General features: G+C 40.9%; 1 protein-coding gene across 1 annotated transcript in view; it reads left to right on the forward strand.

Annotated features, from left to right (window-relative positions):
* Positions 1–15,909, forward strand: part of CR2 (complement C3d receptor 2) — a 153,101-nt gene that overhangs the window by 49,673 nt on the left and 87,519 nt on the right. Inside the window, exons 7-13 of the mRNA XM_045015883.1 lie at positions 3,976–4,069; positions 5,054–5,139; positions 5,633–5,827; positions 6,817–6,910; positions 7,901–7,986; positions 8,484–8,678; positions 11,682–11,876. Of these exons, the coding sequence (XP_044871818.1) occupies positions 5,070–5,139; positions 5,633–5,827; positions 6,817–6,910; positions 7,901–7,986; positions 8,484–8,678; positions 11,682–11,876 (835 nt within the window). The 5' untranslated portion in view covers positions 3,976–4,069; positions 5,054–5,069. The remainder of the gene's footprint in view (positions 1–3,975; positions 4,070–5,053; positions 5,140–5,632; positions 5,828–6,816; positions 6,911–7,900; positions 7,987–8,483; positions 8,679–11,681; positions 11,877–15,909) is intronic.

A 15,909-nucleotide genomic window follows, 5' to 3' on the forward strand; every position in this document is an offset into this window, starting at 1 on the left:
ATGAGCAAGTTCCCCGTTATAGTCTTAGGTTTGTGACTATACAGAAATGGATTAAAATCTTAATTAAAGCTAACGTTAAAATGATCTAATACACAGGTTAAGAAAAGAGCATCTGTACATCTGGGTATAACGCTTAAATTATCCAAAAGTACAAACTGCAGTTTGAAAGACATAAGATATATAATTCTTGCCAGCAAGTTAAAGAAGTATGGGCTGGATGAAAGGACTATAAGGTGGATAGAAAGCTGGCTAGATCCTTGGGCTCAACGGGTAGTGATCAATGGATCCATGTCTAGTTGGCAGCAGGTTTCAAGTGGAGCGCCCCAAGGGCTGGTCCTGGGGCCAGTTTTGTTCAATATCTTCATTAATGATCTGGAGGATGGTGTGGACTGCACTCTCGGCAAGTTTGCAGATGACACTAAACTTGGAGGAGTGGTAGATATGCTGGAGGGTAGGGATAGGATACAGAGGGACCTAGACAAATTAGAGGACTGGGCCAAAAGAAACCCGATGAGGTTCAATAAGGACAAGTGCAGAGTCCTGCCCTTAAGGACGGAAGAATCCCATTCACTGTTACAGACTAGGGACCGAATGGCTAGGAAGCAGTTCTGCAGAAAAGGACATAGGGGTTACAGTGGATGAGAAGCTGGATATGAGTCAACAGTGTGCCCTTGTTGCCAAGAAGGCTAATGGCATTTTGGGCTGTATAAGTGGGGGCATTGCCAGCAGATCAAGGGACGTGATCATTCCCCTCTATTCGACATTAGTGAGGCCTCATCTGGAGTACTGTGTCCAGTTTTGGGCCCCACACTACAAGAACGATGTGGAAAAATTGGAAAGAGTCCAGCGGAGGGCAACAAAAATGATTAGGGGTCTGGTGCACATGACCTACGAGGAGAGGCTGAGGGAACTGGGATTGTTTAGTCTGCAGAAGAGAAGAATGAGGGAGGATTTGATAGCTGCTTTCAACTACCTGAAAGGGGGTTCCAAAGAGGATGGATCTAGACTGTTCTCAGTGGTACCAGATGACAGAACAAGGAGTAATGGTCTCAAGTTGCAGTGGGGGAGGTTTTGGTTGGATATTAGGAAAAACTTTCACTAGAAGGGTGGTGAAGCACTGGAATGGGTTACCTAGGATGGTGGTGGAATCTCCTTCCTTAGAGGTTTTTAAGGTCAGGCTTGACAAAGCCCTCGCTGGGATGATTTAATTGGGAATTGGTCCTGCTTTGAGCAGGGGGTTGGACTAGATGACCTCCTGAGGTCCCTTCCAACCCTGATATTCTGTGATTCTATGATCTGCAGTATCCCAAATTAAGGTTAATAAATTCAGTGACACAGTTAAAGTATTAGCATCCAATTCTTCGGGTACATCGCTCATAAAAGGTTATACTAAGAGTAGCTTGTGGAAAGCAAATATAGCAACGAGTGAAGATTGTCCCTCAGTAATTGAGAATTTAGGATCAGTTGCCCCTTAGAAAATACAATACAGAACATCGGGAAGTATTTCAGTTACTTTCCTGACTTTGCTTTTCATTGGCACTTGTCCTCATGCCTGTCATACAGTGTTCATGCATCGTCTGAGAAATACAAAAGTCAGCTGTCTCAGAGAGAGCTTTCCACCAACTGTTTTCACTTGTTTCTAATGCCGGACATGTTTCATGTACTCTTCTATAGATTGCTCCCTTGGTCTCCTTTGCCCTGTACATCACCTTCTTTCATGTCACTCTGTATGGTTGTAACAGTCTCTCTGAGCCTGTGCTGCGTTAGATCATAAGCCCTGTGAGGTGGAGGAATGTCCTGTCTTGCACAGTGTACTTACCATACATGCTCAGGGTGATGTATACATGGTAAATAATGTAAAATATTAATGTACTGCAGTTTTGTATAAAGCCCATTCAGTGAATTAGCTTCAAGGCTCTCATGAAAACAAGTACGTCCAAATTGTCCCCAATAAAACTACAAAGAGATTTTAAGTGAAGGCAAGTAATGAGGCATAAGTCCGAAATGGTTACAAGAGAAGTCAAGATAAAACACAACTGGTGCCCAGGTTAACAAACTATGTTAAATTCAAAATCAAACTTTTTCTTACCACACGCTCTCAGCAGTCTTACTGACCCTGCTTCAGCTTAGTGGCTGCTTCCTTTGTCTCATCTAGTGCATTGTACAGAGTGAAAGGGAGGAGGTGCCTGGGAGTTTGTCCCTCCTTTTTTACTGTGTCAGCGCTGCCCCTTGGAAAACATTCCCAGCGAAAGATCTTCCCTGCTGCTCTTCTTGCCTTTTTTTTTCCTGCTTCATGACTGCTTTACTGCTTAAATGCAAATTAAGCAGAGCACACATTCTTCTGAGACAGAGCTGTTTACCTACTTGTGCTGTGGTTTGCAACATGAGTTAACATTATACAGGGAAATCTTATAACTTATAAAGGTATTGTCATACATTTTATCAGGACAGTATTGACCAGTAAACTATAAATGGTCAGATACCTCACAAGGCATATTGGGTACAAAGATTATTACAGCAGTCTCTAGGGTGTGGACGCAGTCACATTCTCTTTCAGTAGGATTTATTTTGTTCCTAAAGAACTTCAAAACCTTCTCCTTATTGTCTGTAACCATGCTAGTTGTGTCTCTTTCACTGATGTCTTTAACTCATATCGATTTTTTACCTTTCATAATTTATGCCGTCTATCCTTTTTCCCATGTATTATGTTGCTTTTTATTTGTAATTGCTGCCAGTTGCGGTCAATGGATCTACCCACACAAATACGTTTATGTATATGAGTTTTCAGATCTGGGCCTTAACATGTACAATAGGAATATTTGAACTTATACTAAATTGGAGAAGTGGTCTGAAGTAAACAGGATGAAGTTTAATAAAGACAAATGCAAAGTGCTCCACTTAGGAAGGGACAACCAGTTTCACACATACAGAATGGGAAAAGACTGTCTAGGAAGGAGTATGTCAGAAAGGGATCTAGGGGTTATAGTGGACCACAAGCTAAATATGAGTCAACAGTGTGATGCTGTTGCAAAAAAAGCAAACATGATTCTGGGATGCATTAAGAGGTGTTTTGTGAGCAAGACACGAGAAGTCATTCTTCTGCTCTACTCTGCGCTGGTCAGGCCTCAGCTGGAGTAGTGTGTCTAGTTCTGGGCACCACATTTCGAGAAAGATGTGGAGAAATTGGAGAGGGTCCAGAGAAGAGCAACAAGAATGATTAAAGGTCTAGAGAACATGACCTATGAAGAAAGGCTGAAAGAATTGGGTTTGTGTAGTTTGGAAAAGAGAAGACTGAGAGGGGACATGATAGCAGTTTTCAGGTATCTAAAAGGGTGTCATAAGGAGATGGGAGAAAACTTGTTCACCTTAGCCTCTAAGGATAGAACAAGAAGCAATGGGCTTAAACTGCAGCAAGGAAGGTTTAGGTTGGACATTAGGAAAAAGTTCCTAACTGTCAGGGTGGTTAAACATTGGAATAAACTGCCTCAGGAGGTTGTGGAATCTCCATCTCTGGAGATATTTAAGAGTAGGTTAGATAAATGTCTATCAGGGATGGTCTAGACAGTATTTGGTCCTGCCATGAGGGCAGGGGACTGGACCCGATGACCTCTTGAGGTCCCTGGAGTCCTAGAGTCTATGCATCTATGAATCTAAATCTGCAAGTGGATCTTAATTCTCTTGATTCAGGATATAAGGCAACTACTGTCTGTGTGGGATTAGGAAGCATCATCCCGTTTCTGCTGCTTCTCACTTCCCCTGGGCATGTTACAAAATTATCCATAAATGTGGGTTGTAAGATTTCCTCTGTAGCCTTTGATGGTGACCACTACCGTACAGGACAGATCTTGAACTCCCAGACAATTGGCTTTGATCTGCCATGGTATTTGCTATATTAGGGAGTGCAAGTTAGCATATCCCCTTTTTCCCAGTAAGGTAATATGAGGTAACGCTAATATTAGTCTTGTTCTCTTATAGGAATACCATGTAAACAACTAGAACTAGAAAATGGCAGGGTTTATTTAACGGATCACCAGGTTGGTGCAACAGCAAACTTCTCCTGTAATGAAGGGTGAGTGGCAAGTTGCTTCTTTTGACTAATTAACAGAACCTAGACTGGTGTAAAAGTGCTGGTGAAGTCTGGCAAAATGAGAGTAGAAAGGCTGCTTAACTTCAAGAACATAAGTGAGTGATGTAGCCATGGGCTGGTCCCTTGTTAAGAATTACACCTGCGATTTTTTTCAAAGGAGTTGAAGGAAGATAGATAGCCACCTAGCTATGGTTGTCATGCAGTGGGAGATGGGCACCTAACTCGCTCAGGTGCTTTTGAAGATCTCAGCCTAGAGGCCTCAGGAGATCATTCTGTAGGGGTTGAGTCATGTGATCTGTAAATTAACTAGTTTTCTGGGTATTTGAAGAGTTCTGTAGCAGAGGTGGTAGGGCCTTCTGTCACCTACTGGAGATAGGAGTGCAAAAATCTCTAATTTAGAAGAGGGGTAATTTGTTCCCCTTTGCCGAGGATTAACAGGTATTCCCAAGCATCTGATAAGCATAGCCCAGAAGCGAGGACTCTCTCCTGTTAACACTTTTGGGAGCTATAGCCTCTGGTTTGTAGCTCTTTCTTGCCTTTAACTACACAGGGCTTGGTCTTCACGTACAGCGGCACAGCTGTGCTCTTGTATATAAAGCTGCTCCTCTACTGATGGGAAAGCCTCTCCTGTCAGCATAGTTAATCCATCTCACCAAGAGGCAGTAGCTATGCAGGCGGGAGTTCTCCTGTCGACATAGTGCTGTCTATGTTTGGGGGTTAGCCCAGTAGAACTGTCACTCAGGGGTATTGATTTTTCACACCCCTGAGCAACGTAGTTGTACCGATATACATGAGTAGTGTAGACCTGGCCTTAGTGTTCCTTGGTCCTATGGTGTTGGATGTGTCCCTTTTCCAATGGTTTGTCTGCACCTACTGGCAGAAGGAAACCATGTTCCATCTTTCTGGACTGTTAACTAGTTGTTTGCTTCCACGAGTAACAAACTCGAAGCTTTTTTCTTTCTTTAGGTACAGATTAATTGGAATGACGTCTGCCCAATGTGTGGTTGCGGGAAACGGAGTTAATTGGGATAAGGAGCTTCCACATTGCCAAGGTAAACTAATACAATGGTCTTAAGAACAGTTCATGTCTGGAGATGGTGCAGCATAGCTGGTGCTTCAGCAGAGTCAGTCTGTTCTTACTTTGGCATTTCATCCAAATGACAGTTGAGTTGGTGGGAGGAATGAAATCATACTGTGGTTCACCATGGTGTTTGGATGACTCCTACAAAATTATTTTTCTTCTTTAAAAAGAGTCCCTTTTAGATTGTTCACCTGGCACTATTTGGGAAGGGGCATACTCTATTAAGGTCATTTTCCTGTGGTGGTGTTTTATGAAGCATCCTCCTTGAGCAATGGATGATCCGGGTTCGGTCAAGTCTAATGGCAGAAAAACCTTCAGAATCTGCTTCAAATGTTAAAATGCAGTGTTAAGTTAAATGGCTAAATAGCTTTCTAGGGGGATCTAAGACAACTTTCTTAGTGAAACTCTCTTCGGTTCACCTTCAATGTAACCTTTAATTTTCATGTTGACGTTCTCTGCTTCAGCAATACATTGTCTTCCACCTCCTGATATCGCCAATGGATTCCATACTGGTCAGAGTGAACAAGGGTTTTCCTTTGGCTCAGCGGTAACTTACAAATGTGACCAGGGCTTCTCTCTTATTGGAGAGGCCTTCATTCATTGTACAACGAAAGATAACGTCAATGAAGAGTGGAGTGGGCCTGCCCCTAAATGCAAAAGTTAGTAGCGTCTGTTTTTATCCCCTTCTTATTCTACCATCTCCTCCCAGGAAAAACTATATTTTGATTGCTAAGTAAACCCATAAACCTGGGGAGATTCAGTTAGTGCTTAGTCCCCCTAAATACGTATCACGAAAACTAGTTACTGTTGGAAAACTGAAGAATAACGGACACTTCATAAATCATTCCTGGAAACCATTTTTGCCTCTAATACCTCGTGTATTTTTTGTCTCCCTTCAGCGTTCCAAGGTTGCAGTTAATTTTCATGTTACAAACAGTTGATTTTAGGTGGAGATAAACTCCTAAACTAAGTTTTTACTTTTATGCCAGTACCCTACTATTCAGTGCTAAAGGGGATGGGGAGAGAGTGGGGCTTACAAGCAGGATTGTTTGGGAACCCTATTTTTCAGAACTCTCCGGGAGGGCTCCTTGGCAGTGAAGGCTCAGGCTTCTGAGAGTTTATATCATAGCCATAAAGTTCTTAGGAGAGGGAAATAAAGGTCATTGTACAATCCTCATTTTGGGAGGAATTGTAAACCAATTGTTTACTTAATCTTTACAATTCAACTCTAACTGAAATGTGCATTAATCTTTATGATGCCATTCTTTGGAGGCAAAGAACATGGTACAATTCAAAAAAGGATGAGACACTTAGAACCTGGTCCAGCAAACACAAATGTGTTCTTAATTCTCTTGATTCAGGATATAAGGTAACCACTGTTTGTGTGGGATTAGGAAGCATCATCCCGCTTCCGCTTCTTCTCACTTCCCCATGGCATGTTACACAATTATCCATAATGTGGGTTGTCAGATTTCCTCTGTAGCCTTTGGTGCTGACTGCTGTCGTACAGGACAGATCTTGAACTCCCAGACGATTGGCTTTGATCTGCCATGGTATTTGCTATGTTAGGGAGTGCAAGTTAGCATATCCCCTTTTTCCCATTAAGGTAATATGAGGTAACACTAATATTAGTCTTGTTCTTTTATAGGAAGACTGTGTAAACAACTAGAACTAGAAAATGGCAGGGTTGATTTAACCAATCTCTGGTTTGGTGCAACAGCAAACTTCTCCTGTAATGAAGGGTGAGTGGCAAGTTGCTTCTTTTGACTAACAGAACCTAGACTGGTGTAAAAGTGCTGGTGAAGTCTGGCTAAATGAGCGTAGAAAGCCTGCTTAACTTCAAGAACATAAGTGAGTGATGTGCTGTAAATCTGTAGCTCTGGGCTGGGCCCTTATTAAGAATTACACCTGCGATTTTTTCGAAGAAGTTGAAGGAAGATAGATAGTCACCCAGCTCCGGTTGTCATGCAGTGGGAGATAAGCACCTAAGTCGCTCAGATGCTTTTGAAGATCCCAGCCTAGAGGCCTCAGGAGATCATCCTGCAGGGGTTGGGTCATGTGATCTGTAAATTAACTAGTTTTCTGGGTAGTTGAAGGGTTCCGTAGCAGAGGTGGTAGGGCCTTCTCTCTCCTACTGGCGATAGGAATGCAAAAATCTCTAATTTAGAAGAGGGGTAATTTGTTCCCCTTTGCCAAGGATTAATGAGTATTCCCAATCATCTGATAAGCATAGCCCAGAAGTGAGGACTCTGTCCTGCTAACACTTTTGGGAGCTATAGCCTCTGGTTTGTAGCTCTTTCTTGCCTTTAACTACACAGCGTTTGGTCTTCACGTACAGCGACACAGCTGTACTCTTGTATCTAAAGCTGCTCCTCTACTGATGAGAGAGCCTCTCCCGTCAGCATAGTTAATCCATCTCTCCAAGAGGCAGCAGCTATGTTGGCGGGAGTTCTCCTGTCGACATAGCGCTGTCTATGTTGGAGGGGGTTAGGCCAGTATAACTGTCACTCAGGGGCATGGATTGTTCACAGCCCTGAGCAACGTAGTTGTACCGATATAGATGTGTAGTGTAGACCTGGCCTTAGTGTTCCTTGCTCCTATGGTGTTAGATGTGTCCCTTTTCCAATGGTTTGTCTGCACCTACTGGCAGAAAGAAACCATGTTCCATCTTTCTGGACTGTTAACTAGTTCTTTGCTCACATGAGTAACAAACTTGTACCTTTTTTCTTTAGGTACAGATTAATTGGAACGACTTCTGTCCAATGTGTGGTTGCGGGAAATGGAGTTAATTGGGACAAGAGGCTTCCACATTGCCAAGGTAAACTAATGCAATGGTCTTAAGAACAGTTCACATCTGGAGACGATGCAGCATAGCTGGTGCTTCAGCGGAGTCAGTCTGTTCTTTCTTTGGCATTTCATCCAAATGACAGTTGAGTTGGGGGGAGGAATGAAATCATACTGTGGTTCACCATGGTGTTTGGATGACTCCTACAAAATTATTTTTTTTCTTTAAAGAGTCTCTTTTAGATTGTTCACCTGGCACTGTTTGGGATGGGGCATACTCTGTTAAGGTCATTTTCCTGAGGTGGTGTTTTATGGAGCATCCTCCTTGAGCAATGGATGTTCTGGCTTCGATCAAGCCTAAAAGCAGAAAAACCTTCAGAATCTGCTTCAAATGTTAAAATGCAATGTTACGTCTCCTTCAAATGGCTAAATAGCTTTCTAGGGGGATCTAAGTCAACTTTCTTAGTGAAACTCTCTTCAGTTCACCTTCAATGTAACCTTTAATTTTCATGTTGACGTTCTTTGCTTCAGCAATACTTTGTCCTCCACCTTATGTCATCACCAATGGATTCCATACTGGACAGAGTGAACAAGAGTTTTCCTTTGGCTCAGTGGTAACTTACAAATGTGACCAGGGCTTCTCTGTTATTGGAGAGGCCTCCATTCATTGTACAACGAAAGATAACATCAATGGAGAGTGGAGTGAGCCTGTCCCTGAATGCAAAGGTTAGTAGTGTCTGTTTTTATCCCCTTCTTATTCTACCATCTCCTCCCAGGAAAAACTAATATTTTGATTGCTAAGTAAACCCATAAACCTGAGGAGATTCAGTTAGTGCTTAGTCCCCCTAAATACGTATCATGAAAACTAGTTACTGTTGGAAAACTGAAGAATAACGGACACTTCATAAATCATTCCTGGAAACCATTTTTGCCTCTAATACCTCCTGTATTTTTTGTCTCCCTTCAGCGTTCCAAGGTTGCAGTTAATTTTCATGTTGCAAACAGTTGATTTTAGGTGGAGATTAACTCTTAAACTGGTAATGCCAGTACCCTACTACTCAATGCAAAAGTGGGGTGAGGGAGAGAGAGAGCCTTACAAGGAGGATTGTTTGGGAACCCTATTTTTCAGAACTCTCTGGGAGGGCTTCTTGGCAGTGAAGGCTCAGGCTTCTGGGAGTTCATATCCCAGCCATAAAGTTCTTAGGAGGGGGAAATAAAGGTCATTGTACAATCCTCCTTTGGGTGACGGCAGTGCTCACGCACACAAATGCATTGTTAGCTAAATGCAATAATGTACTTGGTATTCAAGCAGCTGCAACAATTTGGTTTTATTCTTGCTGAGTTACCCAGCCTAACAGCTGGGATGGAGGCTCTTTCAGAGGCATTAGGTAGGTTGGTCACCTCGCTGCTTTAATATTAAACTCTCCCAAAAGCGGGGAAGTTCAGTTCCAGAATATCATTGTATGTAGATAGCTTCATACAATGATGATGTTTAACTCGTGCAGTTTACTGGAGGGGGGTTGGGGAAGGGGCCTGATAGTCTACATACAGCACAGCACCCAACTGTATGGGTAACGTCGTCTTAAAGGGAAAGATCCAACGTTATATAACTTTATTTTAAAATACATTTTGGTACCTGCTGTAGTTAAGTATCAGGCTTTGCATGTATGTATTATATTCTGTTTGACAAACACAGGCTGTATCTTAATACTGATGTGAATTTCTTGTTTAGTCTTAGACTCAAGAAGTCTGGCATGCCCAATTAGGAAGTAACTTTATGTACATAATAGGCCTTTTTTAAAAAAAAAAAATATTTATTTATTTTCTTTTGCTTCTGCAGAGCTGGCCCCGGTTACAGAGTTTTCATGTGTATTTTATATTCACTTGATTTAGATTGTCAATCATATAGATATTTTTGGGAAGGGGGAGACATGATGAAAGTGTAGGAGGATCCATTGTGTTGCTGGTGCCTTCTGTAGAAGCCACATTTCAAACAAACAAAAACCCCACAGCCCTCTCTATCTCTACAGAGCATTCCTCTTGAGCTTGCTGTCTGGTGTGTAGATTCCAGTCCAACTAATGACCTAAACACAATTGAACCCTGAACACTGGGATGGTGGGGTTTGATTAGTTTCTTATTCCTCACCAAATAATCTCTATTCAACCATGAAAGCTCATGCTCCATAACTTCTGTTAGTCTATAAGGTGCCGCAAGACTCTTTGCTGTTTTACAAATAATCTCTGCTGCTTTTGAAGTCTTTCATCCAACTTTTGTTTATTTAGTGTAATTCCTCCCTGTTAACAATTCTCCTCCCTTCCCCTCAAAACCAAGCAACCAACCCTGGACTCCACACTCAAAATCTGAGGCTATTTCGGAGTGAAACCCAGTCTTAAAACTTCTTCCCAATTTATTTGCTTTAACTCTTTTGTCCTTGTGGACAGTGCCTGGGGTGGATCTGTCAACCAGGTTATTGCCACCTGGTCTAGAACCAGCTGCAGTTAGAAGGAAAATTCTAATTTAAGCTTTCAGCTTCTGGAACATTGTAGAAGCGCAACTATTGTCTTTCAAGGATGTCAATCAGAGTCTCAGCTCCTTAAATATAATGTGAGGGAGGGATGTGGTCTGATAAAACTGCTATCCGGGATTTGTTCAACGGAGCCAAAAATCTTCTAGATGAATGGATCTTGGGAGTGGAGAAAAGTTTGAAAGCAGAAAGTCTTGTAAATCTAAAGAAGGTAATGCCTCAGATTTTGTTACAACAGAGTATGAAATACACTCTCAAAGGATTAATTCCCCCCCCCCTTTTTGGGAGGAATTGTAAACAAATGTTTACTTAATCTTTACAATTCAACTGTAACTGAAATGTGCCTTAACATTTATGATGCCATTCTCTTTTCCGTCAACGATTACTTGTTCTCCTCCTCCTCCTAATATTGCCAATGGTATGGAATATCCTGAAAATTTAGGATCAGTTGCCCTTTAGAAAATACAATACAGAACATTGGGAAGTATTTCAGTTACTTTCCTGACTTCGCTTTCATTGGCACTTGTCCTCATGCTCGTCATACAGCTTCCATGCATCGCATGAGAAATACGAAAATCAGCTGTCTCAGAGAGAGCTTTCCACCAGCTGTTTCATTTGTTTCTAATGCCAGACAAGTTTCATCTACTCGTCTATAGATTGCTCCCTTGGTCTCCTTTGCCCTGTACATCACCTTCTTTCATGTCACTCTGTATGGTTGTAATGGTCTTAAGAACAGTTCACGTCTGGAGATGATGCAGCATAGCTGGTGCTTCAGCGGAGTCAGTCTGTTCTTTCTTTGGCATTTCATCCAAATGACAGTTGAGTTGGGGGGAGGAATGAAATCATACTGTGGTTCACCATGGTGTTTGGATGACTCCTACAAAATTATTTTTTTTCTTTAAAGAGTCTCTTTTAGATTGTTCACCTGGCACTGTTTGGGATGGGGCATACTCTGTTAAGGTCATTTTCCTGAGGTGGTGTTTTATGGAGCATCCTCCTTGAGCAATGGATGTTCTGGCTTCGGTCAAGCCTAAAAGCAGAAAAACCTTCAGAATCTGCTTCAAATGTTAAAATGCAATGTTACGTCTCCTTCAAATGGCTAAATAGCTTTCTAGGGGGATCTAAGTCAACTTTCTTAGTGAAACTCTCTTCAGTTCACCTTCAATGTAACCTTTAATTTTCATGTTGATGTTCTTTGCTTCAGCAATACTTTGTCCTCCACCTTATGTCATCACCAATGGATTCCATACTGGACAGAGTGAACAAGAGTTTTCCTTTGGCTCAGCGGTAACTTACAAATGTGACCAGGGCTTCTCTGTTATTGGAGAGGCCTCCATTCATTGTACAACGAAAGATAACATCAATGGAGAGTGGAGTGAGCCTGTCCCTGAATGCAAAGGTTAGTAGTGTCTGTTTTTATCCCCTTCTTATTCTACCATCTCCTCCCAGGAAAAACTAATATTTTGATTGCTAAGTAAACCCATAAACCTGAGGAGATTCAGTTAGTGCTTAGTCCCCCTAAATACGTATCATGAAAACTAGTTACTGTTGGAAAACTGAAGAATAACAGACTCTTCATAAATCATTCATGGAAACCATTTTTGCCTCTAATACCTCCTGTATTTTTTGTCTCCCTTCAGCGTTCCAAGGTTGCAGTTAATTTTCATGTTGCAAACAGTTGATTTTAGGTGGAGATTAACTCTTAAACTGGTAATGCCAGTACCCTACTACTCAATGCAAAAGTGGGGGGAGGGAGAGAGAGAGCCTTACAAGGAGGATTGTTTGGGAACCCTATTTTTCAGAACTCTCTGGGAGGGCTTCTTGGCAGTGAAGGCTCAGGCTTCTGGGAGTTCATATCCCAGCCATAAAGTTCTTAGGAGGGGGAAATAAAGGTCATTGTACAATCCTCCTTTGGGTGACGGCAGTGCTCACGCACACAAATGCATTGTTAGCTAAATGCAATAATGTACTTGGTATTCAAGCAGCTGCAACAATTTGGTTTTATTCTTGCTGAGTTACCCAGCCTAACAGCTGGGATGGAGGCTCTTTCAGAGGCATTAGGTAGGTTGGTCACCTCGCTGCTTTAATATTAAACTCTCCCAAAAGCGGGGAAGTTCAGTTCCAGAATATCATTGTATGTAGATAGCTTCATACAATGATGATGTTTAACTCGTGCAGTTTACTGGAGGGGGGTTGGGGAAGGGGCCTGATAGTCTACATACAGCACAGCACCCAACTGTATGGGTAACGTCTTCTTAAAGGGAAAGATCCAACGTTATATAACTTTATTTTAAAATACATTTTGGTACCTGCTGTAGTTAAGTATCAGGCTTTGCATGTATGTATTATATTCTGTTTGACAAACACAGGCTGTATCTTAATACTGATGTGAATTTCTTGTTTAGTCTTAGACTCAAGAAGTCTGGCATGCCCAATTAGGAAGTAACTTATGTACATAATAGGCCTTTTTTTAAAGAAAAAAATATTTATTTATTTTCTTTTGCTTCTGCAGAGCTGGCCCCGGTTACAGAGTTTTCATGTGTATTTTATATTCACTTGATTTAGTTTGTCAATCATATAGATATTTTTGGGAAGGGGGAGACATGATGAAAGTGTAGGAGGATCCATTGTGTTGCTGGTGCCTTCTGTAGAAGCCACATTTCAAACAAACAAAAAACCCCACAGCCCTCTCTATCTCTACAGAGCATTCCTCTTGAGCTTGCTGTCTGGTGTATAGATTCCAGTCCAACTAATGACCTAAACACAATTGAACCCTGAACACTGGGATGGTGGGGTTCGATTAGTTTCTCATTCCTCACCAAATAATCTCTATTCACCCATGAAAGCTCAAGCTCCATAACGTCTGTTAGTCAATAACGTGCCACAGGACTCTTTGCTGCTTTTACAAATAATCTCTGCTGCTTTTGAAGTCTTTCATCCAACTTTTGTTTATTTAGTGTAATTCCTCCCTGTTAACAATTCTCCTCTCTTCCCCTCAAAACCAAGCAACCAACTTTGGACTCCACACTCAAAATCTGAGGCTGTTTGGGAGTGAAACCCAGTCTTAAAACTTCTTCCCAATTTATTTGCTTTAACTCTTTTGTCCTTGTGGACACTGCCTTGGGTGGATCTGTCAACCAGGTTATTGCCCCCTGGTCTAGAACCAGCTGCAGTTAGAAGGAAAGTTCTAATTTAAGCTTTCAGCTTCTGGAACATTGTAGAAGCGCAACTATTGTCTTTCAAGGATGTCAATCAAAGAGTCTCAGCTCCTTAAATATAATGTGAGGGTGGGATGTGGTCTGATAAAACTGTTATCTAGGATTTGTTCAACGGAGCCAAAAATCTTCTAGATGAATGGATGTTGGGAGTGGAGAAAAGTTTGAAAGCAGAAAGTCTTGTAAATCTAAAGAAGGTAATGCCTCACATTTTGTTACAACAGAGTACGAATTACACTCTCAAAGGGTTAATTTTTCCCCCCTTTTTGGGAGGAATTGTAAACAAATGTTTACTTAATCTTTACAATTCAACTCTAACTGAAATGTGCCTTAATATTTATGATGCCGTTCTCTTTTCCATCAACGATTACTTGTTCTCCTCCTCCTCCTTCTAATATTGCCAATGGGATGAAATGTCCTGTTTTACACAATGTACTTACCTTACATTACCATAAATGCTCAGGGTGATGTATACATTGTAAATAATGTAAAACTTTAATATATTGCACTTTTGTATCAAGGCCATTCAGTGAACTAGCTTCAAGGCTGTAATGAAAACAAGTACATCCAAATTGTCCCCTATAAAATCATGTGTGTGTTGCAAATTCAAGATAGTCAGTAGACCCTGAGTTTTGTGTAGGTGAGTGTCTTTGTTGCTTTTCCATTTCAACTGATATGCAAGCCATCTTGACACAGTTTGAAATCTCTCTTCTATTGGGTAAGTGGTTCGCAGTTCAATGCTGGTATCCATAGACACTTTCTAAATCCATTTTAGAGAGTTCTTTGTTATATTAGTAGTTGACTTTAAAGATTGTAGGCTGCTTTAAGAGCAGCTAAAATACAAAATTCCAGTGACTTCAGCCCTCTGTGCTGAATACTCTCAAATAGGATTAAGAGGAGGAATAGGTTTACCACATTTCTTCCTGGTTTTTAGGCCATCTGCTGAATACATTGTTATGTAATAGTAGATATAAACTTAAGAATAGTGCAGATCTTCTCTACGAGAAACCCCACTGTCCACATAATGGTCCTGTGACTGGGAGGCATTCAGTGCACACCAGTGAAGTTACTGGAATTTGATACTCTACCTATGTGGGTCAGCTTTAAATGGAGGTATAAAATAAAGGACATCTAAGCTTTAACCCTCTTTAGTTTCCATAATGATCTTGGTTCTTGCCATGTCACATCTTTTAACTTTATTAAAGTGGGTGCCAAAGAACATTGGACAAGTACAATTTAGTGTTGTTAAATTCATCGTGTTCATAGTATTTCCTGTTGATAGTATAGGGAGCATCACAAATATAGCAATACAGTAACACACTTTGGTGTGGTAAGTGTCTGTCTTTTTTGAAAAATTGTCCTTGCTCTATCCCTGATAACGAAATATAGAATTCAGCCATACTGAATTCACTGTACTAGAAGTAAACCCAGTATTGAATAATGTGTTACAAACTTGGTCAAAATACTAATTTATAACAAAACTTAGAGAATACTTCTCTTGGCTTCATTCATAAGAGTGGAATAAGATTTTTGCAAGTTTCCTCATCTAAAGACTACATATGCAATATTCCATGCAGAAGTCCCTAGTAAATGCAGAACTACAGTAACTAGTAAAGAGATATACAGTTGGATACTGATGAACCTTAAGTCTGCTTTCTTGTACATATGTTTTTAAATTATTATTTAATTTGTCATATTGAATACTGATGGGACTTTCTTGAATAGCCTTAGACTCACCTACTCTGGCCTGCTGGCTTGAGAAAATACGTTATATATAGACCCTGATTCAGCAAAACACTTTGTGCGTTCTTAAGTCCCTTCTTAAGTGACTTCAGTGGGACTTGTTTTGCTGAATCTATCAGGCCTCAGTAAATAGATTACAATTTTTACGTGCCTTGTCTGCATTGAGAGATTTTTTCCTAGTACAGTCATAAAAAGTGCTAACTTTATCTTTACATGGACACAGTGTATCTATATTGAACTTCATATAGATATAGTGGATTTTTGATACAGTTCATTCTTTTAGGGAATAAGTCTACTGCAGGAGAAAGCATCACAAAAAACGCTTGAAGGGGCAAATAAAAGCTCTTCCACTGAGTTTGACTGAGGAACATGAAGTTTTTAGCTGTCTAAAATCAGGATTCATGTATCAAGAAAACTAATAACAAATATTTACAAAATGCATAACAAGCCTGTAGAACATACTGCCACAAAATG

The sequence above is a fragment of the Mauremys mutica genome, chromosome 4 (genome assembly GCF_020497125.1).
Source record: "Mauremys mutica isolate MM-2020 ecotype Southern chromosome 4, ASM2049712v1, whole genome shotgun sequence".
Lineage (NCBI taxonomy): Eukaryota > Metazoa > Chordata > Testudines > Geoemydidae > Mauremys > Mauremys mutica.